Genomic DNA, 23,270 nt, shown 5'->3' with positions numbered 1-23,270 from the left:
AAACATAAAGTAGAAGCCATAATATATACACAGAGGCCTGATGTAGACCCATGCAGGCCATGTGCATGGCACCTTAGTCTCCGTGAGTTTATATGAGCTTTGATCATGTTGATTTAGAGGGCGTTGCTTTCTTGGTGTTCTTGGTATTTTATGTTATTATTATAGTTGATTTTGTGGTTAAAAGGTACACTTTTGAATCAGTAGCCTGAATTCAGATAGAAAACATTTCTATCTCTAGCACTCCCTACAAAATGTCCTCAATAAATTCAAATAGTAGATTGGTTATATTTATACTTGTGACAGTTTCAATACTAGGAACCCCTTTGTCCACATAGCATTAACTGCTGGACATAACTAGTCCTTCACTCATGTCTTGTGTAGTTAGTATGATCTGTTCAGTACAGTGTGCCAGCAATTTGAACACCCTTTCAAGCTCTTTACAAGGGGCTAGTGTAGCTGCAAAACCTGGAATGCCCATAGTGGGCATTTAATTTTATTTTTCTTAAAACAATTCAGTGTCAAAACTCACTTTCCTAGAGTTGAAGAAATCACTTTAAAAAGCACATGTTGCTGGTCAAGATGGCAGTGAGTCCCTTTCCCAAATCCATACAGGTAGGCACACTCGCATGGCCTGAGCTCATCCAGGTACATGTTCCTGCTCAAGCCTTTCATAGGAATGGGTGGGGAAGGAAACAGTAGCAGCAGGCTCGAGGGTCAGGTCTGGGCACGAACAGACTAGAACAACACTAGAACAGCTGCCTGAATTAGCAGTTTAATCTTGACAGCTTCCAAACTGCTCCTGCCTTTCTGTCAGTTCTTTGGCTGCTGAATCAGACTCAAGTTTCTGTAAGTTGTGAGTAGAAATACTGATGGATGTGTAAGATTATTTTTAAAAATCTGATAAATCACTATATGCTGTATTGAAACTGAAACACTAATGCCCAAGTCTTTGTTTTATTTTTTTATAACTTTATAATAGTGATGAACTAGTTCTATTATTTCTTAAAATTAGACTGTAAACTTCTGAAAATGATTATCTTTTTTTTTTTTTTTTTTTTTTTCCGTTTTTCGAGACAGGGTTTCTCTGTGTAGTCCTGGCTGTCCTGGAACTCACTCTGTAGACCAGGCTAGCCTCGAACTCAGAAATCCGCCTGCCACTGCCCCCCAAGTGCTGGGATTAAAGGCGTGCGCCACCGTGAAAATGATTATCTGATGAGGAAAAGTATTCACCTGTTCAGCAGGGTATAATCAATCTGGAGAGAGTTACTCAGAGAAGTCATGCTTGTTCCCTTAAGATACAGATTTTTATACCACGTACATGGCTGGTCTTCAGTATGCAAAGCTTAGCACAGCACATGCAAGTGAATTATTTTTATAGTGGCACACAATTTTTAATATAGCAAACCCAAAATTATAGTTCTGACCATTACAGATGCTAATTGTAGAAAATATGAAGAGAAGCAGGGCCTTTAGCACCATAGTCACAGTGACTTTTCAAATGTCTCTCTGCCCTTTGGAAACTGACCACATCATAGCTTATGCTTTGTTACTTTCTTTTACTTTCCTTTTTTTTTTTTTTTGTTAAACTGTCATTTGCTTGGGTTCTGATTTTTCATTGTTGTGGAAACAGAATGAACTGCTGTGCATTTGGATTACTTTCTGCTGCCCCTGAAATAGACAAAAGGAGATAAAGTGTGTATTCATGAGGTTTTAAAGACATTATTATGATGCAGATGAATCAGACTGCAGCAGCTATCATGTGAGAATATCATTTTCATGATCCCCTTCCAGCAGCCGCAGTAAAGGCGACTATTTATTCTTAGGCTTGTAGCAAGGAAAACGTAGCATCTTTTATATTTTGGTTATTTAACATAGTTTAGGAATCCACTGTTACATTTAAAATAAATACTGTTAAGGCTTGCTGTTTGCGTTATATCAAACATTTAATTACGTTTGATGCTTTTTATCATACGTTAGTGAATAATAGTGAAATATGTTAAGTTATGGCTACTCTTTTTTTTTATTTTATTTAATATTTTATTTACATTTAAGATGCCATCCCCTTTTCCCATTTCCCTTCCCTAGAAAACCCCTGTCCCATGCCCCCGCTATCCTTTTTGCTTTTATACAATTTTTTTTTAAATGTTAATCAGAGGATTTATAAGTTTGGTAATGCTTCAGTCAGAAGCGTAACCCAATACCCAACCTAGATATAAAAACTATCTTTGACTGGTGGAGACCTGCCTCCATGCCCCCTCTCTTTTTCTCTCTCTCATCACCTAGCTTCTCCTCTCCTTCATCTTCTCTCCTGGTTCCATCTCTTCCTCTCAATACTCCTTCCCACTTAGCTCCTCCTACATATCACCCTTCCTGTTAAAGTAAAACTTTTCTCTCAATAATACAATTAGAGCATAATTATTCCTAATTGTACCAGTGAGGTACAAGATAGTCCTAATAATGGGTACTCTTGAGTGTTGGTTTTGTCTTGGGCTCTGAGCGTTGCTTCTTGGAGCTCTTCACAGAAACCTACATGAAATGCTTTCTTCTGCTTTGGCAGTTAGCACAGTGCCCTATTTATACTCATTATGCTCATGCTTATACATGTAATATGACAGCTTTCTGAAGTATATTGTTAATTTTTATTGTTCATGGATTCCAAACTAGTGAATTTGCTTACTTGCTAAAATTACATCATTTTAAAGCTCATATAAATATGCCACTTCTGCAGTTATCCATGAACATGTGTAGAGCCGTGGGCAACACTGAGTCCCTGACGGACACATTCCCAGCTGAGGTAGAACAAGGCTGCGTTCTGCCTTCCTGTGTTCCCTCTTCTACTATGAACAAATGCTGTTCACATGGTCTGCTTGCTGCCATGCTTCCATCTTCTGTCTGTTCTTTTGTTTTTGAATGTTGTTGTTTCAAATGGCTCATGAGTATGATGCTGAAGTGCTGTGTAGGTTCCCAAGTTCAAGAGGCTGTACCACCTGGACAAAATGTGCGTGTATCAGGAGTGCTGCTTCAGGCCAGAGTGATAGTACTTCCCTTTAGTTATGAGCTCAGGGCCCAGAGCGAGACCACAGGACAGAGGTATGTGGCCCTTTTCTTTGAAGCTGAATAGGAACTCAAAATGTGATAAGGCAGTGTTAAGGATTTTGGTACCTTTGTTAAAGAGCAGAGTCACTGAACTTTAAATGGGGAAAATGATATTGAAGGTTTTGCAAAGATTGCTTTGATGACACAGTGGAGAGTGGATTAGCAGGAACAGCCCCTACCACTATTAGCCAAGCTGCAGGGCTTGTTACACTAAAGAACATGGGCTGTGTATCTTTGGATCATTACCAATGATGCTATAATGGATTTATACATGCTCTTTGTATTTGGCAGTGACTGTAAATTACCTGCTTAATGTGATATGTCTGATAAATAGCTGAGCTGAGCTATAACATAACATTTCAAATTCGGTGGCTGACATATTGTAGGCACTCAATGTTTGTATTGTACTTTCACCTGTCCATTCAGGACTGGAGGCAGAGAAAGCAGACTGGGAATGACACAAGTCTCTTGAAACCTTAACCCTACCCCTAGTGACACATTTACTATCTTTCCCAAATAGTTTCATCAGCTGTGGATTCATGAACCTGTGTAGTCTATTCTCATTCATCTACCACAGTCTGTAATTCATTGAGAGTGTTGTAAGATGTAACGCTAGCTTACTTCAGTTAGTTGTAACTTTTGTTTTAGAAATCCTTTGGGCATTTGGTATTTGGACTTTGTATTTGTAACCAGCATCAATTTAAAAGAAATGACATCTTCACTAAGTCTTTTCTGTTCTGTAGGGTTATTGAACAGCTTGGTGGAAAGCAGCTGGTGATGAACCACATGCACCATGAAGACCAGCAGGTCCGCTACAATGCTCTTCTGGCTGTGCAGAAGCTCATGGTGCACAACTGGTATGTCTTGGTGTCTATCTCACCTGCACATTGCTTTGTGAACTCTCACATGCTTATCCTATGAGCTTTTATGGAAATATACTTTAGTGACTTATTGGTGATTTTATAAATAAGTCTATGCACATATTGCTAATATAGAGCAAAGATTTAATTTTAAAGAGATGAGCTGCATTAATAGTTGTAGGGAAGGAACAGACTTCCGATATCAACAATTACTTCACCTATAACTGAAAAGGCCCTTGTGACAAAACAAATGCAGGTTTCTTACAGCTGTGTGGACACAGCTGGACTACAGATGCCTTTCCAGGCCTGCAAGGTTGTTTAAGTGTTAACCAGACAGTATCGTGTACCAGTTCACAGGAAGACACTGGAAGCTTGTTGGTTGACTCAAATTCCATGGTCATGCTTCATTAATGACAATGTTTTGCTTTAGAAGTAACCAGAGTCATACTTTTGTCCTGTCTTTTTACTTTTTAAATGTCAAATTATTGATCTTTTTGTATTCCTTCTAAAGACTGAACATAATGGTGAGCCCTTGGTGCACTGTATAGAAAAGTAATGATTCCCTCTCGGAACAGCTGTATAGAACAAGTAATGATTCCGTCTCGGAACAGCTAGTTTCAGCTGTGGGTTAGTTGTTCAGCACTTGGAACAGATCATGTGATTGTACTATACTGAAGAGTGTTCAGCTTGAGGCTATTTTTGTTATAGTGCAAGGAATAAATATTAATCATTCATAACTGACAGAAATGTCATCAGCATTTTCAAAGGAAAGAATTAATGGTACATTAGAATGGGTCAGTCAAATATAGTACAGGATAACATCTAGTTGTGCTGCTGTTGTTACCTTGTGTGTAAAATGTTACAGTCCTGCCAGTAAGCAGTTTTCCCATAAACACTGACATGCAGGCTTACAACAGTGTCTTTCTGAGTGTTTACACGGTTTCTGTTAAGTGCCAGGCTGAAGAATAGAAGTGGGTACATCTTTATATAGGTAAATTTGACAGGCTTCTCTGAATAGGCCAAAACAGTTATGCTGAGATGACAGTGGTAAGGAGCTAGCTATGCAGCCTGAGTATTGGGGTTAATTAGTAATTCAGATGTAAGGAATGAGACAGAAAATACAGGAAGCAGAAATGATCATAGCTTGTTTAAAGCAATGCATGGAGAAAGGTTTCAGTAACTGGATTGTACTGAGATGTTGCAAGGAGATCCTGGGTGCTGGAAATACTCTTCAGGGCATGGATAGCTCCCACAATAGAAAACTGTGGTGCTCTGTGTTTCCATTAAGACTGAGGAAGGAACTTGAAGGTAGAGAATAAGCATCAGTGAGTAAGCCTACATTTAGGGGTACAGTTGCAGGGTGTTTTGTATTGCATGCTGTTGTATGAGGCTTCCATGAATTAAAAGCAATTGAAAAGGGTTTGTTATTTTTTTTGTTGTTTAAATATTTATGCATTTTTATTTTATGCATATGAGTGTTTTGTCTGTGTAAATATGTGCATGAAGAGGCCAAAAAGAGGGTATTAGAGGGAATTGGAGCTTCAGAAGGTTGTGAGCTGCTATGTGAGTCCTGGGAACTTAGCCTGGGTCCTATGGAAGAGGAACCATTTCTCTTTCACTGGGGAGCCATTTTTCCAGCTTGTTTATTTTTGTTTGTTTGTTTGTTTGTTTGTTTTTTTAGAGACAAGGTCTCACTAAGTATCCCTGACTGGCCTGGAACTCATTTTGTAAATCAGACTGACTCTGGACTTACAGAGATCCACCTGCCTCTGATTCACAAGTGCTTGAATTAAAAGCATGTGTTACCACACCTGACTTCATTGAAAGCTTTTTAAATTGGGGATCAGCAAGATTGAGTTTATGTTTAAAAACAAAAAAAATTCTGCGGTTCCTTTGTGGATAATGGATCTCAGTAGAGTAAGTCTGAGAGCGAGAAGGTTGTTTGGGTTAGTTTAGCTCCTGGAGCCAGTGCTGGCAGTGTGTGTGTGTGTGTGTGTGTGTGTGTGTGTGTGTGTGTGTGTGTTATTCTGAAATGTCTCTACTTTTTTCTAACTTGTGCAAGAAGAACATCAACAAAGCAGAGGGCCCTACAGAGTGGCTTTGAGTCAACTCAGGAGGTGGACAAACTTTGGGTGTCACTAAAAATACAGACTGTGTCACTGGGTTTCTCTTTGTGTCACTCTTCTTTTGAGTTAGGTTTTTCAATATAAATCAGTAATTTGGGAGTTTAATATTTTGTAGCTAGTTTATATCTCTTAAGGAATTAATTTGATGAATGTTCACATTTAATAGTTGGAGGCCTTTTGTGCTATAAACTTAAGTTTATTTCCTAGATGTTTTTCTAAGGTTTTTTTTTTTTTTTTAAATAAGTTTAATTTCCCTTCTTTTTGAAACTATAAATGCCATAGCACAATTTATATATTAGTAATTAAACAAAAACAACTTTCTTTTTGTCTTTCCATTAAATGTCTGCAGGAATAATGTTTTTGTTTGTTTTTCTTTGAGGGGCAGGGTGCTGTTTGTTTAAATGTTTATTTCTGACATGATTAAAAATAATGTATATGCAGCAGAATGCTGACCTTATTCTTTGCCAGTAGAAAATAATTTTGCTTGAGGATTTTTGTTGTTAAATGGTCAAGCATTGAAGGTTTTTTCCCCTTGTATATGATATGTATTGTTTATGCCTGATTTATACTTGTGACTGATTCTGTAGATAGAAACTAGTTTGTGTCTTCTCAGCTAGCTGGTGAGAATACACCTTTTTTCCTCCTTCCCCAGTATTTGACCATCTATTTTTACTTTGGTTACTTGGTGCTTAGTGTTAGTGTTTTTCCAATAGATTTTTACAGAAAGATTAGAATTCAGTTGTGACTTTTACATTTTGATGCAGCTTTTGTACATTTTCATGGATGCTTGTACCAGCGAATGAAAATTACTCATGTAATAGCAATTTATTTCTATATCAGATTAATGTAGACTAGAGTGTCATACGGAACATAAGCCTTCTGCAGAGGCACCAGTGGAAGGGTAGTCTGGATGCATATCTTGGTGTAGTATCTATATGCAACTTGATTATAACTGCTGGTACAGACTGCCTTTCTGTTTTCCTAAGATAGCACAGTGGTGTTTGGCTTTGATTTGCTTGTTTGTTTGGTTTTTTGAGACAGGGTTCATTCTAGGATAGTCTGGAATTTACTATGTAGCCCAGACACACTGACCATAAACTTACTGCTGTTCTGGCTCTATTCCCAAGTGCTGGGATTGCAGGTAAAAGCTCTTAGGCCTGTTAGGTTTTTGGGGGTATATGTTTGGCCTTTCTCTCTCTCTCTCTCTCTCTCTCTCTCTCTCTCTCTCTCTCTCTCTCTTTCTCTCTTTCTCTTAAAAAAACCCACTAAAATAGGCTCTGGTGTTTTTCATGTTTATTAATTTCATATTGTGAAGTTTTCAGGAAATTGTTTATATTTATACCAAGTAAAACTTTAGTTTTTGTTAATAAATGTAAAATTTTGAAGTATAATTTCAAATTTTATTTAAAGTCTTGATTATATATTTATAAAGTCATAGGATAAGCCAGGCATGAATCTTGATTTAGAGACTTTTGTAACTAAGTTAAATTGTAAGTTTCTTTAGATTTGAGTTTATATAACATGGAATCTAGAGTTATACACCATGTTCCTAGCCCCTGACAGTGACTAGTATTATAGCTCCTGGGCCCTGAGTCTGAAATCCTTGACCTTTAATGCCCAGCAGCTTTCTAGAACTCTGCCAACTTCTATATTTCATTTCTTGTCCTTAATTTTTTTCAGTGTTTTGATTTTGAAATTATTTCTTTGTATGTCTTAGAAAAGCTTTTACTTTCCCCCTTTCATTTGACATCTGTATATAGTGGAGTAATGCCTTACAAGATCCACAAGTATGGCTGGGGAGTATGGAGGAGTATGTCCTTGCCTGAGGGCAAGATATGGTTGATAGACATGGGAGCCCTCACTTCAGGGGGTTTGGTACAGGCAGTTCTTATAACTGATACCAAGCACCTCAGAATTCCCTTCTCTACATTTGCATTCTTTTTATTTATTTATTTTTTTATTGCATATTTTATTTACATTTCAAATGCCATCCCCTTTTCCCATTTCCCCTCTCTAAAAAACCCTATCCCATCTCCCCTCCTTCTTTTTGCTTTTATACAAATTTTTTAAATGTTAATCAGAGGTTTTATAAGTTTGGTTATGCTCAATAACAAGATGCCCATACAATCAGAAGTGTAACCCAATACCCAACCTAGATATATCAACTATCTTTGACTGGCGGAGACATGGGAACATCTGCCTCCATGTTCTTCTTTCTTGCTCTCTCTCTCTCTCTCTCTCTCTCTCTCTCATCACCTAGCTCCTCCCCTCCTTCTTCTCCTCTCCTTATTCCTCCTCTTCCTCTCCTTACTTCTCCCACCTTAGCTCCTTCTACCTATCACCCTTCCTGTTAAAATAAAACTTTTTTCTCAAAATACAGTTAGAGCATAACTATACCAATTTGTATCAGTAAGGTACAAGATACACCTAATACCCAGTCCATCATTTTGTTGACTAACCAGAACCTCTGTCATCTCTTCTAACTACTTAGTTCTGAACCTGGCTTTTTTCTTGGCTTTAGAATGAATGTCAGCTGAAAACCACATCTCAAATCTTTTCTCTCAAAGTAAATAGCCAAGATTGGCTATGAGACTATAAGTCTTCAACCTCGTCTTAAATCCAGAATGACTGAGTTAACTGAAATTATGGGAAGCACTAAGCATAGCTTCTAAAACTTAGCCAATTTATAGAGACCGCTGAACACCTAGACAGTCCCTATATTATAAAACGTTGGAGCGTCTGATCTTCAGCCTTTTGGCACAGGATCATCTGACAGACCTAGTGATGCAGAATTATTAAGGGCTGATTACTCTGTCTTGGCAGATATGATCAGTTGACTCTTCTGCAAGTGTGTCCTTTTTTGGACAGTAATATGTCTGTAGATGAAAAGAGGCAATTCTTGCCTAGTGGCTGTCTCACCACAACTGTAGTAACTCCAAAGATGCTCAATTTCTTCTTAGAATCCATGACAGGAAGCTGTCAGGAGCAGACAGGTCTCTAATCAAAATGAACATTAATACAGAAATGTTTGTAATGTCAATTCTGTGGACTTCTGACGTTTGAAAACCAACTATCCATGTAAGGCAATCTGGACTGTTGTCTGTTAACATCTCTCAGCTATTTCTAAATAAAATACAGAAAACACCCTAGCAATAAACTCAGAGCCATGAATTTGCTCCAGGTCCTTAACTCACAGGCCAACCATCTCAAATCAGTTAGAAAAGTTAAAGAAGGACTGGGTCTAAGCCATGTGTTATATAGGTACAATGCCTATGAGAGTAACAATATTAATTTCACTTTTATATTACTAAGAAGCTCATACCAATGAAAACCTTAAATTTGAAATCAAAGTAAATTTTGTACCATTTAAGAAATTATAACTTCATCTTAATAACAATTATACATATTTCTACCAATAGGTTATAGCTATGCAATAAATCCTAGCTAATCCTCCCTGTTCCAACAAAACCACTACTTTTTCCCTAGAAAGACAGCCCAATATATTAACAGCCTCAGTCCCCAAGCCCAGGGATAGGGGCGCCGACTCTATTAACTTCTTCAAGCTGATTATGGGCGTTGAGATATTAGAAGAGGGGCAGGGGGAAGAGTAAATTGATAAATCTCTGATGTCTGTGTCTTCACTGCATCCAGCTGGAATTCCAGGACATCAGAGGTTCGAGCAGGTCTGCTCAGCTTGCCTGATGAGTAGATACACCAAGGCTGTGTATTCTGCAATATACAATTTTCAAAACAAATTTTAGTATCAAGATAATTTTTTGTTTGAATTCTGGAATCTAGTCTTCTGACAGCCTGCCTCTGTCATGTCTAATCCATATAATTCTGGGAGTTTCTATGAGGGTGTGGTCCCACCATTCTCCCATTCCTGCCTCCCTGCTCTCGAAATTCCCCAACACTAGGGAATCCAAACTTTCAGGTACCAAGGCCTTCCACTTCCACTGATGCCTGGCAAGGCCACCCTCAAATACCTATACAGGTGGAGCCATGAGTCCCTCCCTTTGTGTTCTTGTGCTGGAGATTTGAGAATGGCTACTCCAGCTTGTTTCTCAGGACCATTTGCTTGAAAAAATTGTTTTCTAGCCTTTTACCCTAAGGTAGAGTCTGTCTTTGTCACTGAGGTGGGTTTCCTGTATGCAGCAAAATGCTGGGTCCTGTTTACGCATCCAGTCCATTAGCCTATGTCTTTTAATTTGGGAATTGAGTCCATTGATGTTAAGAGATATTAAGGAACAGTGATTGTTGCTTCCTGTTATTTTTGTTATTAGAGGTGGAATTATCTTTGTGTGGCTATCTTCTTTTGGATTTGTTGGAAGGGGATTACTTTCTTGCTCTTTGTAGGGTATAATTTCCCTCCTTGTATTAGAGCTTTCCTGCTATTATCCTTTGTAATGCTGGGTTTGTGGAAAGATATTGTATAAATTTGGTTTTGTCGTGGAATATCTTAGTTTCTCCATCTATGGTAATTGAGAGTTTTGCTGGGTATAGTAGCCTGGGTTGGCATTTGTGTTCTCTTAGGGTCTGTATGACATTTCTCCAGTGTCTTCTAGCTTTTATAGTATCTGGTGAGAAGTCTGGTGTAATTCTGATAGGTCTGCTTTTATATGTTACTTGGCCTTTTTCCCTTATTGCATTTAATATTCTTTCTTTATTTTGTGCACTTGGTGTTTTGATTATTATGTGATGGGAGGTATTTCTTTTTTGGTCTAGTCTATTTGGTGTTCTATAGGCTTCTTGAATGTTTATGGGCATCTCGTTCTTTAGATTAGGGAAGTTTTCTTCTATAATTTTGTTGAAGATATTTATTGGCCTTTTAAGTTGGGAATCTTCACTCTCATCTATACCTATTATCCTTAGGTTTGGTCTTCTCATTGTGTCCTGGATTTCCTGGATGTTTTGTGTTAAGAACTTTTTGCAATTTGCGTTTTCTTTGACAGTTTTGTCAATATTTTGTATGGTATCTTCTGCACCTGAGATTCTCTCTTCTATCCCTTGTATTCTGTTGGTGATGCTTATGTTCATGACTCCTGATTTCTTTGCTAGGTTTTCTATCTCCAGGGTAGTCTCCATTTATGATTTCTTTATTGTTTCTACTTCCATTTTTATGTCCTGGTTGGTTTTGTTCAATTCCTTCACCTGTTTGGTTGTGTTGTCTTGTAATTCTTTAAGGGATTTTTGTGTTTTCTCTTTAAGGGCTTCTACCTGTTTACCTGTGTTCTCCTTAAATTCTTTGATAGTGTTATTTATATCCTTTTTAAAGTCCTCTATCATCATCATTAGAAGTGATTTTAAATCTGAATCTTGCTTTCCTAGTGATATGGAAAATTCAGGACTTTCTTTTGTGGGAGAACTAGGTTCTAATGATGCCAAGTACCCTGGGTTGCTGATGCTCATGTTCTTGCGCTGTAAATTTAGCCCTGTAAAACTTGTACTTGACTATGCAATTCACACTGGTTTTGAACTCACAATCTTCTTGCCTCTGCCTACTGAGTGCTGTGATTGTAGGATTGCACCTCTATAGCCAGCTGTCAGTTTATTTCCTGAAGGATCTAGACAGGTTGGAGACAGACCTTCACTTTAAGTCATTTACCTCATATGTAGAATGAGAAAACTTCTTAGCCTCTGCGGTAGCAGAGCGTGCAATACTGTGGGCTTTGTAGGCCACAAGAGTACTCCTGGTAGAGTCCTGACTTTTGCTGTTATTGTTTGGGCTTTATTTTCATTGCCTTGTGTTCACCCCAGGCTATACATGTGTGCATTTTCTAAAACTAAGAAATGTGTTTTCCATGGTATGATTTTTTTTTATACCATGGAAAGCCCCTTTGAATCATAAGTTGGTTGCTAAACTCAGACTGCAGATTTAGTAAGGCAATCATGTAAACAGGGAAGTCAACTCCCCAAATGGCATTGTATGAAGACCCATTATCTGTGTGGGCCATGACTGGTTTGTGTGTGTAAATAGGTAGCATTTCTGTAGCACAAGAGCTTTTAAAGTTGGAAATGTGTAGTTTCCAAGGGTTATTTTATTTAAAAAGTTTTGAGTCTTGACAGTGATTCTTTGTATTGAAGTCCTCCTTTGCCATGTTACTGTGTTGTTGTTTTGTAGGGAATATCTTGGTAAACAGCTACAGTCGGAGCAGCCCCAGACTGCTGCTGCTCGGAGCTGAGCTGACCTCCTCAGCCTTTCTGCACCTCCGATGGACCACTGGAGTGAGAACTTTAGTCTTTAGAGTCAAAGCAAATAGTTTTTAATTTAATGGTTACTTCTTTTTTGTTGTATAGCTTTTCCCATTGGTAATTCCTGGGGGGATTAAAATGTTTGCTTGTTAAGTTGTATAAAAGTAAGTGCTGTCTGTATCTAGAGAAATGTTACTGTTACTTATATTCTTTATGATTTTTTTATTTATTGTTCTCTGGAAATGAATATAATTAAAGGATTCTCACTCCAAACATGTTCTTCCATTTTGCTTATTTCTAATGTGAACTTTGAATAAACATCATTTATTATACTATCTCAAGAATTGGGAGAATTGTTCCCAGGTGATGATGGGTGACATGTTTTGAAATGATCACTTTCTCTCTCTCTGCACTACCAAAAGCCTTGGGGGCTAAATTGTTAGAGCCTGCACTGCCCCAAGCAGCTCTGGTCTGTGGGTCGGGGTTCAGCAAGAGAGAGAGAGTGAAGACAGATGCGAAGAATGGAGACCAGACAGAGTGTGATTCAATCCCGTTTATTCTTCAGTCTCTCTTCTTCTTTCCAAGTCCCTAGTTCCTAGTACCAAGTCTCAAGTCCTAATTCCTAGTACCAAGTCTCAGGTCCTAATCCTAGTTCTAAGTTGCTAGTCTGTTTCCCAGTTCCAAGTTACCTGTCTCAAGTCTCAAGTACCAATTGCCTAGTTCCAGGTTGCTAGTCTCTTTCCCAGTTCCAAGTTCTTCTTCCAAGTGCTAAGTGCCTAATTGTCTTCTGTCTGCCTTTCACCATTTATATGTCTCACGCCCTTAAGTCTTGTCTCTAAATTACACCTTTAAGCCACGCCCTCAAGTCTCACACCTTTAAGTCTCATACACCCAAGGGAAGATCCTGGGTATCTAAAATAAGATGTTATCAGAGTGTGCTCAGTTGTAGGCTGTTGTAAACAAGTCTCTTGTCAGGGTATATGGCTCAAGATGGCTGCAAGGATGATAGCGGCCTTCTGTCGGCTCCCCACAAAACCTTATCTTTAGGTTAGTGTTTTTCACTGGTTTCCTATGTTTTCATCTTTATTTTTTAGTATAAATGTACTAAAATACTTTGATATATACATATATATGTACATATATATACTTACATATATATGTACATATATAGTGAGTAGCTTTTTTATTTTGCCCCTCACCTTTATTTTTCAAGCTACATCTCTAGCTGTATATATATATATATGTCTCAGACACACATTCTTCCTCCTAAAATTTGAACCTTTTTTCTTTTATGAGACAGGGTTTTACTATGTAGTTCTGGCTGGCCTAGAAGTTTCTCTATAGATAAGGTTGGCTTCAAACTCACAGAAATTCATGTTCTTCAGATGTTCCTCACTATGCCCAGCTCTGAACCTTTCAGTCTTTATTCTCACCATGGATCACTGGATCTCATATGTTTTTAATTCATCTTTTTCTGTCAGCATGTTGTTGATTCTATATTTTGTAAAGTGCAGTATGGTGTGGTGGGAAGGGGTACCTTAGTGAGCCCATGCTGAGGCACCCCTCCTCCTTGAGGTACCAGCCTAGGATGAAGTTTATTTGGGGACATGGGAAGCGGGGTTGAGAAGGGATTAGAGACTGGGGTGGGGTGGGGTGGAGAGAGAGAGAGAGAGAGAGAGAGAGAGAGAGAGAGAGAATGAGAGAGAGAATGAGAGAGAGAGAGAGAATGAGAGAGAGAGAGAGAATCAGAGCAAAGAGACCAAACAGCCCTTTTTATAGCAAGTCAGGCCTACCTGGCTATTGCTAGGAAATTGTTGGGCAGAGCCTAGAAGGAATGCTAACATGCTAACAGTTGATAATATTGCTGAGGCTAATACATATTTTTATAACTAAATTTTGTCTTCTATAGAAGGACATTCATTAGTGCTTATGAATCTTTTATTTTCATTTTCAATGCAGAGGTCCTGTGTGACAAATCATTCATAATTTATCTTAAAGCGCTCTCTATTTGCTAGAATATCAGTGTTGTCATCAAACCAATATGTTTAAAAACTTAAAAGTATTAAAATTACTTAGGTTCAGATAGTGTTAGTCTAGACAGCTTTTCTTATCAGTATTGAGTTCTACATCCAATAGATCAATTTTCATGTTAATGCATTTACTAGGCTTTTGAAACACTCAGTGTCTCTGATGATGTGAGACACTGCAGGCTCTGGGATATCATAATATGTTGATTTTTTGTCACAAGACTTTTGAATTTTTGTGCTTTTTGTGAGATTATAATTTTTTCCCTTTTCTCCCTCCAAATTATTCCATATAATCATTCCTTGCTCTCTTTCAAATTCATGGTCTATTTTTCATTAATCATAATTATATGTATATATTATATGCTCAGTCTGTATAATGGTACTTGTATGTCTGTTTTCAGGGATGATTATATGGTAGTGAATAACCAGTGGGTGTGCTCTTCCCTGAAGATGATCTAGTCTCCCACTCACAGCATTCAGCAGTTGCCTGTTCTAGCTTTAGGGCTGAGGCCTCTTGATCTTTCCCATTTTAGCATGTCTACTGGTGTTGTTCTTATTCCTTATGCCTAGGCAGCTATGTTGGTGAGATTCTATGCATGAAGCTTCTCTTTGTCACAAGTTTTAGTTTTATTCTGCACAGCCCAGAGTTCTGAATTAGAAATCGATGCTGGTTGTCCTGGTGGAGATTTTTTTTTTTTTTTTTTTTTTGGTGGAGATAATTTGAACTATAACTGAAAACCGATACCTCTATGCCAACATACTCTAGTTATCCTAGAGATTAAAATTAATTCTCTCAAGGCACTTTCTCCCTTCTTCTAACCTTTACACTTTAATTTTTCCATGTTTAACGTTTTTGATATTGAGTGATTAAATCCACAAAAATGTAATACTTACATGTTCAGTTAAACTTGGGTGTACTGCACTTAGTGTATGTTTGTAAATCTGACTAGGTGCTTGAGTAGCAGAGCAAATTCTATCTAATACTATGGAATTGGTTATTTCACTGGAAATGAAACAAGTAATGTTTGTTTTGTATAAGTTGTATTTATACCAGTGAAAGCAACATTCATGAATATTGGATGACAAACCATGTTATCTTTGTCAGCTGGGATCAGCTGAAGTCAAGGACTTAATTCCTTAATGTGACACTGATGCATTACTAGGTAACTAAGAGTGTACTTATGCTTACAATCCACTCCCTTGCCTCATTTGTGAACTCTAAGAGTCAATCCTAAGGTTCTCCTTATCTGCTTCTACCACTCCTTGGCATACCACTTGCTCCACTATGTTCATAGCTACCTTATTTATAATAGCCAGAAGCTGGAAACAACCCAGATGTCCCTCAACAGAGGAATGGATAGAGAAAATGTGTTACATTTACACAATGAAGTACTACTCAGCTATTAAAAACAATAAATTCATGAAATTCTTAGGCAAATGGATGGAACTAGAAAATATCATCCTGAGTGAGGTAACCCGGTCACAAAAGAACACACATGGTATGCTCTCATTGATAAGTGGATATTAGGAAAAAAAGCTCTGAATACAACTTAAAAGGGAGAATAAAATAATCACAGGGAGGTAGTTGGTGGGAGGGACTTGGGAGGAAGAGAGGAGGAGGAGAGGAAAAAGGGGGGTAAGGGTCAGGTGTGGGAGGAGACGGGAGATGTACAGAGGGTCAAGAAATTGAACAGAGGTGTGTGGCAATGGGGGATGGGGAACTGGGGGTAGCCAACAGAAAGTCCCAGATGCCAGGAAAACAAGAGGCTCCCAAGATCCAACATGGATGACATTAGCCGAAATACCCAACAAAGGGGAAAGAGAACCTGGAAAAACCATATCAAGGGGTTAGGCACAGCCCCAGGCTGAGGTATGGGGCCACTCACCCATCTCCAAAATTTTACCCCAGAATTGCTCCTCTCTAAATTAATACAGGGACAAAGAATGGAGCAGAGACTGAAGGAAAGGCTGTTAGGAGCCGCGTGAACATGATAGCATTCGCCATTACAAGATGGCACGGGCATCCTGTCCTCCCACTAGTAAACAACTAACTACGCAGGTGCAAAAGGCAAAAGCGCCAAAGTCACTGCCCATCCCGGGGTATATTATGGGTAATGAGTGAACAGCCAATCAGAAGTGAACACGGCACTCTAGGGTACATATAGCAGTGCCTTGTCCAGGCTTGGGGTCTTTTCCGCTTCTGCTGATAGAAGAATAAAGCCTCGCTGTGGTAACCACCCGAACACCGCCTCACGTGTCTCTTTCGTGGGTGAAGGGGACATGGAGGGGCTCGGAACATCTGGCGTCGAAACCCGGGATCTTCAAGGCGCCGCAGAAGACCCCCCGAGACTCGGGGCGGGTTAAAAGACTGCAGGATTGAGGTACGTCTCTGAGAGATATGTTTGGGGTGGAAGCTTTCGTTGCTGGTGGATATTCACCCATTGCCGCCGCAGCAATAGTTGGCCTCTTGCTTGCATTGCTTTAGCTTTTAGCTTATTTGTGTTGTAAAGATCCAGCTCGCAACACAGCTATTAGTGCAAGTCAAGAGGTTTCAGGAGAGGTCCACTCCAGAGTATCAGAAACAGGGCGTGTTAGCCGGCATCAGGCCAAAGAGCCTGGAAAGGAGAAGCAGGCCAAGGAGCCTGGTCATAGGAAAGAGTATTCAAAAGGAACGGGGGGCGGGGGGGGGGGCGCACTGCAGGGCCTGTTAAGGTTAAGGACCCTTCACCAGTTGGTGAAGAGAGAGTGGAGTTCGGGGGGACCCCCCTGTACCCCATTAAGGAGCCTGCTTCCATAAACCTTAGCAGCTCCGAGGAAGACCTAACGCAAGGAGAGGAAGAGAGCCTAGAGCAGGAAGCAGCCGCCTGTGCAAAGGATAGCCATTCTGGGATAAGACTAAGAAAGACCTTGAGCCCCTCGCCCCCGGCCTTGCCTCCGGCCTATACCTCGGGCAGTGCCTCTAATTCATTTCTTAGCCCAGGAGATCGGAGACAACTGCAGCTTGCATTTCTGGTCTTTGAAGCGGCAGAAGGCGCTCGTGTCCATGCCCCAGTAGAGTATAGACAGGTCAAAGAATTAGCTGAGGCAGTACGTGCATATGGAATTGGGGCTAATTTTACTATATCCCAAGTGGAGAGATTAAGTACAGCTGCTATGACGCCAGGAGACTGGCAGGACACAGTGAAGGCAGTGCTTAACAATATGGGCCAGTACCTAGAGTGGAAGGCCTTGTGGCACAAGGCACTACAAGCACAAGCCAGGATTAATGCAAACACTGAGGGACAACAATTATGGACTTTTGACATGCTGGCTGGAGTTGGCGTACACGCGAACAACCAGACCACTCACCCTTGGCAGGTATACGCACAAATAGCACAGCTGCTGTTAAGACCTTCTTATGTGTCATAAGGATTTAAGTACTTTACAGACCTCATACCCCTTATTATTAAACACCTTGGAACAGTGGGGTCTGCATGTTGCTACTGAGAAAGTTTAATTTTCAGAAATAGGCTCCTTTTTAGGGACGGTTATCTATCCAGAAAAGATAATTCCTCAGAAATTAGAGATTCGTAGAGACCATTTACATACTTTGAATGATTTTCAGAAATTATTAGGTGATATAAATTGGTTAAGACCATCTTTAAAAATTCCCTCAGCCGAGCTGAAACCTTTATTTGATATTTTGGAAGGGGATGCTCATATTTCCTCACCGAGGGCCTTAACACCAGCTGCGAGCCGTGCTCTGCAAGTAGTAGAAAATGATTTACAAGATGCTTAGTTGAAACGCATAGATGAAACCAAAACCTTTGACTTATGTGTTTTTAAAACTAGACACTTACCAACTTCTGTATTATGGCAGGAGGGGCCTTTGTTATGGATTCATCCCAATGCTTCTCCTGCAAAGATTATTGAAAGGTATCCAGATTCAGTCACTCAGCTTGCCCTTCATGGACTAAAAGCAGCCATTACTCATTTTGGAAGGGAGCCTAAGGTTTTGATAGTGCCTTATACTGCCCATCAAGTCCAAATATTAACGGCGACCTCTGATGTTTGGGCAGTGCTGGTTACTTCCTTCAATGATCAAATAGATAATCATTATCCTAAGCATCCCATCTTACAATTTGCCTTAACTCAAGCTATCATATTTCCAAATATTGTGTCTCAGGAGCCACTCCCAGATGGAATGGTAGTTTACATGGACGGGTCTAAAACAGGAGTGGGTGCCTATGTGGTTAATGATAAGGTTACATCCAAACAATACCATGAATCCTCACCTCAAATTGTGGAATGCTTAGTAGTGTCAGAGGTTCTGGAAATCTTTCCAGGTCCCTTAAATATTGTTTCAGATTCCTTCTATGTGGTTAATGCAGTAAAAGGATTAGAAGTCGCTGGGTTAATTAAGACATCTAGCAGACTTGTAGAAGTTTTGCAAAAGATTCAGCTTACCCTGGCTAAGCGAAGATTCCGTCTTTAAAACTCATATTAGGGCTCACTCAGGCTTACCGGGACCTATGTCCCGTGGAAATGACCTGGCAGATCGAGCCACAAAGTTGATTGCAATTGCCCTTTCGCCAAAATTAGATTTGGCTAAAGCCTTTCATAAAAGGTTTCATGTGACAGCTGAGACACTACGATGTCGGTTTAACATCTCTAGAAAGGAGGCTAGAGATATCGTGACTCAATGTCAAAACTGCTGTCAATTCCTACCTGTTCCCCATACAGGAATTAACCCTCAGGGAATTAGGCCATTACAGATCTGGCAAATGAATGTTACTCACATCCCATCCTTTGGCAAATTACAATACTTGCATGTCTCCATTGATACCTGTCCCGGCCTGTACTGCCCGGCTTTGTGGGCCAAAATGTTGCGGCCTGCTCTGCTCCATGCTTGGCGGCCACTGTGTCTTGTCCCAAGCTGCCGTTCCGGTCTGAGGGTCAGGGTCTAGCGAGAGAGAGAGAGAGAGAGAGAGAGAGAGAGAGAGAGAGAGAGAGGATAAAGGGGAAGAGACACGAAGAATGGAGACAAGACAGAGATTCTGATCAAGTCTCGTTTATTGAAGGGAATTCTGAGGTATTTATACGCTTTTGCCATGTGCCTTACAGGCGTCTATATCGTGGACAGCACGTGCACCGCAATGCCTTGCAGGCTTGGATAGCACGTGCACCTTATAAGCATGTATGGCGTAGATAGCACATGGACAGCACGTGAACTGCAATACCTTGCAGGCGTGACTACCATGTGCGCCTTGCAGCTGGGGGCAGTAAACAGCAACACAAAATACGTGGGATATCAGAGTGTGCTTTAGCTGTTGTAGGCTATTGAAAACCAAATCTTTCATCAGGGTATATGGTTCCAGATGGCTGCAAAGATGATCTAGCCACTCTCTGCTAAAATCGGCTCCCAACAGATACCTGTTCTAGAGTTATGTTTGCCTCTCCATTGACCGGCGAAAAGGTGGCCCATGTTATTCAACATTGTCTCGAGGCTTGGAGTGCCTGGGGAAAGCCTAAAATCCTTAAAACTGACAATGGACTAGCCTACACTTCTCAAAAATTTCAACAATTTTGTCGCCATATGGAGGTGACACACCTGACGGGTCTTCCTTACAACCCTCAGGGACAGGGCATCATTGAGCGTGCTCATTGTACCCTTAAAACTTATTTGATAAAACAAAAAGGAGAAGTTGAGGAAGCTCTGCCCACGGTGCCACCAGCTACTGTTTCTCTGGCACTTTTTACCCTCAACTTTTTGAATTTGGACAGTCAGGGCAACACTGTGGCTGATCGCCATTACCTAGAACCAAGTAGGCCAAAAGAAATAATAAAATGGAAAGATGTTTTGACTGGTCAATGGAAAGGCCCAGATCCTATTTTAATAAGATCCTGGGGAGTGGTTTGTGTTTTTCCACAGGAAGAAGACAACCCATTTTGGCTGCCAGAGCAACTGACGCAGCGACTCACGGTTCCTGAAAATGACCCCCTAAAGGATTCATCTGCAGACGCTCTCAGTTCTCATTTGGACTCTCCTAATTCGGGTTCCTAGTATATATAGTGAATTTAGATGGCTATCCTATCTGCTTTTCCAAAACCTATGCCGTTGCTTTCTTAAAAGGCGCTGCTTCTGCTAACTTGTACCAATGTAACTTGCTTTATGTCCCAGTGCTGGTCTGCTCTTGTCTATAAGCAGGCCCTAATAGCCAGTATACCACTATGGATCCCTATCCCCATTCAGATGTCTGGGACCTTGACTTTATTTCGACAGAAGAGAGATTTTGATATAACTGCAGCCATTATCACTGCTATTACCATCTCTGCAGCTGCAGCTGTGACAGCCGGCACAGCCTTGGCTGATCAGGTTACAGCACCTACTGTTGTTAATCAAATCTCAGAAAAGACCTCTGAGGCTTTGACCATTCTACAGAAAGTGGATGCATATCTGGCATCAGGCATCCTGTTGGTCGACAGAGTTGATTTGCTCCAAGCCCATGTGGAGCAGCTCACGGATGTGGTTCAAATGAGCTGCGTGTCAGCAACCCCACATCTAGGTATTACACCTCTGAGATTTATGAATGATACATTTATTCAAAGCCATAATCTTTCTGCTTATTTACAAGGGAAGGGTACATATAGCAGTGCCTTTTCAGGGCTTGGGGTCTTTTCCGCTTCTGCTGATACATGAATAAAGCCTCGATGTGCTAACCACCTGAACACCGCCTCACGTGTCTCTTTCGCGGGTGAAGGGGACACCGAGGGGCTCAGAACAAAAGGCCATCTAGAGACTGCCCCATCTGGAGATCCATCCCATATACAGCCACCAAACCCAGTCACTACTGCTGATCCTTGCTGACAGGAGACTAGTATGGATGTCTCCTGAGAGGCTTTGCCAGAGCCTTACTAATACAAATGCAGATGCTTGCAGCCAACCATTGGACTGAGCATGGGGACCCCAGTGGAGGAATTAGGGGAAGAAATGGAGGAGCTGAAGGGGTTTGCAACCCCATAGGAAGAACAACAATATCAACCAACCAGACCCCCCCCCCCCAGAGCTCCCAGGGACTAAACTACCAACCAAAGTGTACACATGGAGGGACCCATGGCTCCAGCTGCATATGTAGCAGAGGATGGTCTTATCTGGCATCAATGGGAGAGGAGGCCCTTGGTCCTCTGAAGGCTTGGTGCCCCAATGCAGGGGAATGCTAGGGCAGTGGGGTGAGAGTGTGTGGGTGGGGGAGCACCCTTATAGAAGCATGGGGGAGGGAGGATGGGATAGGGAGTTTTCGGAGGGGAAATCGGGAAGGGAGATAACATTTGAAATATAAATAAAATAACCAATAAAAATAAATAAATAAATAAATAAATAAATAAGCCATCCCTTTCAAGTGTTATATAATAAGCATATACAACTTTTATGAGCACAAGATGAAAAAAACCCTCTCTTTATGTCTTTACAGTGCTTATAAATCTTACATTTAACAATTAGATCATGAGTATAAAAGAGTAATTTAAGATCACAGTTATACATTACCTTACTTTTATAAAAGCTGATTACACTGGAAATCCAAGGAAAGCAAGCTTGATTGTTATATTGTTATCTGAAAGGCAAGTTAAACAAACAGCTTAAGAACATAGTAGGATAACAATTTTAGATATATTATTAACTCTGGCTGTAAGGTCCAGGAAAATTTCCAATCTCTTAGAAACTAAGAAATGTTTTCATAAATATTGTGTTACTACATACTCTTGCTCTAGATATTTGTCATTCCATGCACAAGGGCATGCTTCCACGCATAGGATTGTAGATCATGCTAACATCCACAGGGGCGCACTCCCATGCATATGTTTGTAGATCATGCTACTTCATTGCAAGCTCAGGAATGATAGACTTGAAATCCCCTGGGGAGAGGATGGCTCAGCACTTAAGAGAACTTGATGTTTTTCCAGCAGAACCAAGCAGAACCAGCACTTTTTTTCAGGATGGCACAACCACCTGTAACTCCAGGTTGGCAATATATATATATATATATATATATATATATATATATATATACACATAAATGAAAATAAAACATTTGCCATAAAAATGCCTTTAGGATAAGAATTTAGCATTACACAAGTAAGGTCTGAGTAGCTTTGTCTAGTTTAAACTCGTTCTTTCTGGTTCTTTTTGGAGAGCCTATTTGAAGTAACTAATGTTGAACTTAGCAGAGTCTTACCTCCCAAGCAAGAATGTTTAATTCTATCAGTTCCTGTGAAGCAGTGGATTCATTTCTATGTCTCCAAGTTATTTCATGAATATGCATCTAACCAGGAGAAACAGGCCCCTAATATTTTAGATTAGATCAAGTCTTTAAGAATCATAAAACAGGTTGAAAGTCTGAGGCCAACCTCTGTGAGTAAACCATAAACATACTACAATCCAACCACTGACTTTCCTGTGCCAAGACTTTCTTTTTGTTTGTAAATTGCGATTTTATGTTTAAGTATTTTTTTAATCTTTGAGAATTTGATATATGGAGACAATATATTTTGATCATATTTGAAGTTTCAAACCTGGAACAAATTGCTGAGGTTCTTATTTAACATATCAAAGTGGACACAGCCACCAATCTCTCCTGGGATCCATCAGTCCCTGCCTGTTACAGGGACCTTCTGACTGGCATACCCCTAGAACTGGCTGGTTTTGTGTGTCAACTTGACACAAGCTGGAATTACCACAGAAAAAGGAGCCTCCCCTAAGGAAATGCTTCTATGAGATCCAGCTGTAAGGCATTTTCTCAATTAGTCATTAAGGGGGGGAGGGTACCTTGTGGGTGGTGCCATCCCTGGGCTGGTAGTCTTGGGTTCTATAAGAAAGCAAGCTGAGCAAGCCAGGGGAAGCAAGCCAGTAAGTAACATCCCTCCATGGCCTCTGCATCAGCTTCTGCTTCCTGACCTGCTTGAGTTCCAGTCTTGGCTTCCTTTGGTGATGA

The 23,270-nt window shown here is 40.2% G+C and overlaps 1 protein-coding gene across 4 annotated transcripts in view; it reads left to right on the top strand.

Moving 5' to 3' along the window:
* Positions 1–12,547, top strand: part of Atp6v1h (ATPase H+ transporting V1 subunit H) — a 75,810-nt gene extending 63,263 nt beyond the window's left edge. For 2 of the 4 annotated variants that reach the window (XM_076924429.1, XM_076924430.1), the window contains exons 12-13: positions 3,840–3,953; positions 12,204–12,547. In XM_076924429.1, the coding sequence (XP_076780544.1) occupies positions 3,840–3,953; positions 12,204–12,264 (175 nt within the window). In that variant the 3' untranslated portion in view covers positions 12,265–12,547. The remainder of the gene's footprint in view (positions 1–3,839; positions 3,954–12,203) is intronic. The other 2 variants (XM_076924427.1, XM_076924428.1) reach the window with 1 other exon arrangement.
* The last annotated feature ends 10,723 nt before the right edge of the window (positions 12,548–23,270 follow it).

The sequence above is a fragment of the Arvicanthis niloticus genome, chromosome 25, assembly GCF_011762505.2.
Source record: "Arvicanthis niloticus isolate mArvNil1 chromosome 25, mArvNil1.pat.X, whole genome shotgun sequence".
NCBI lineage: Eukaryota > Metazoa > Chordata > Mammalia > Rodentia > Muridae > Arvicanthis > Arvicanthis niloticus.
The sequence above is the reverse complement of the archived record's forward strand: the minus strand, read 5'-3'. Positions and strand labels throughout refer to the sequence as shown.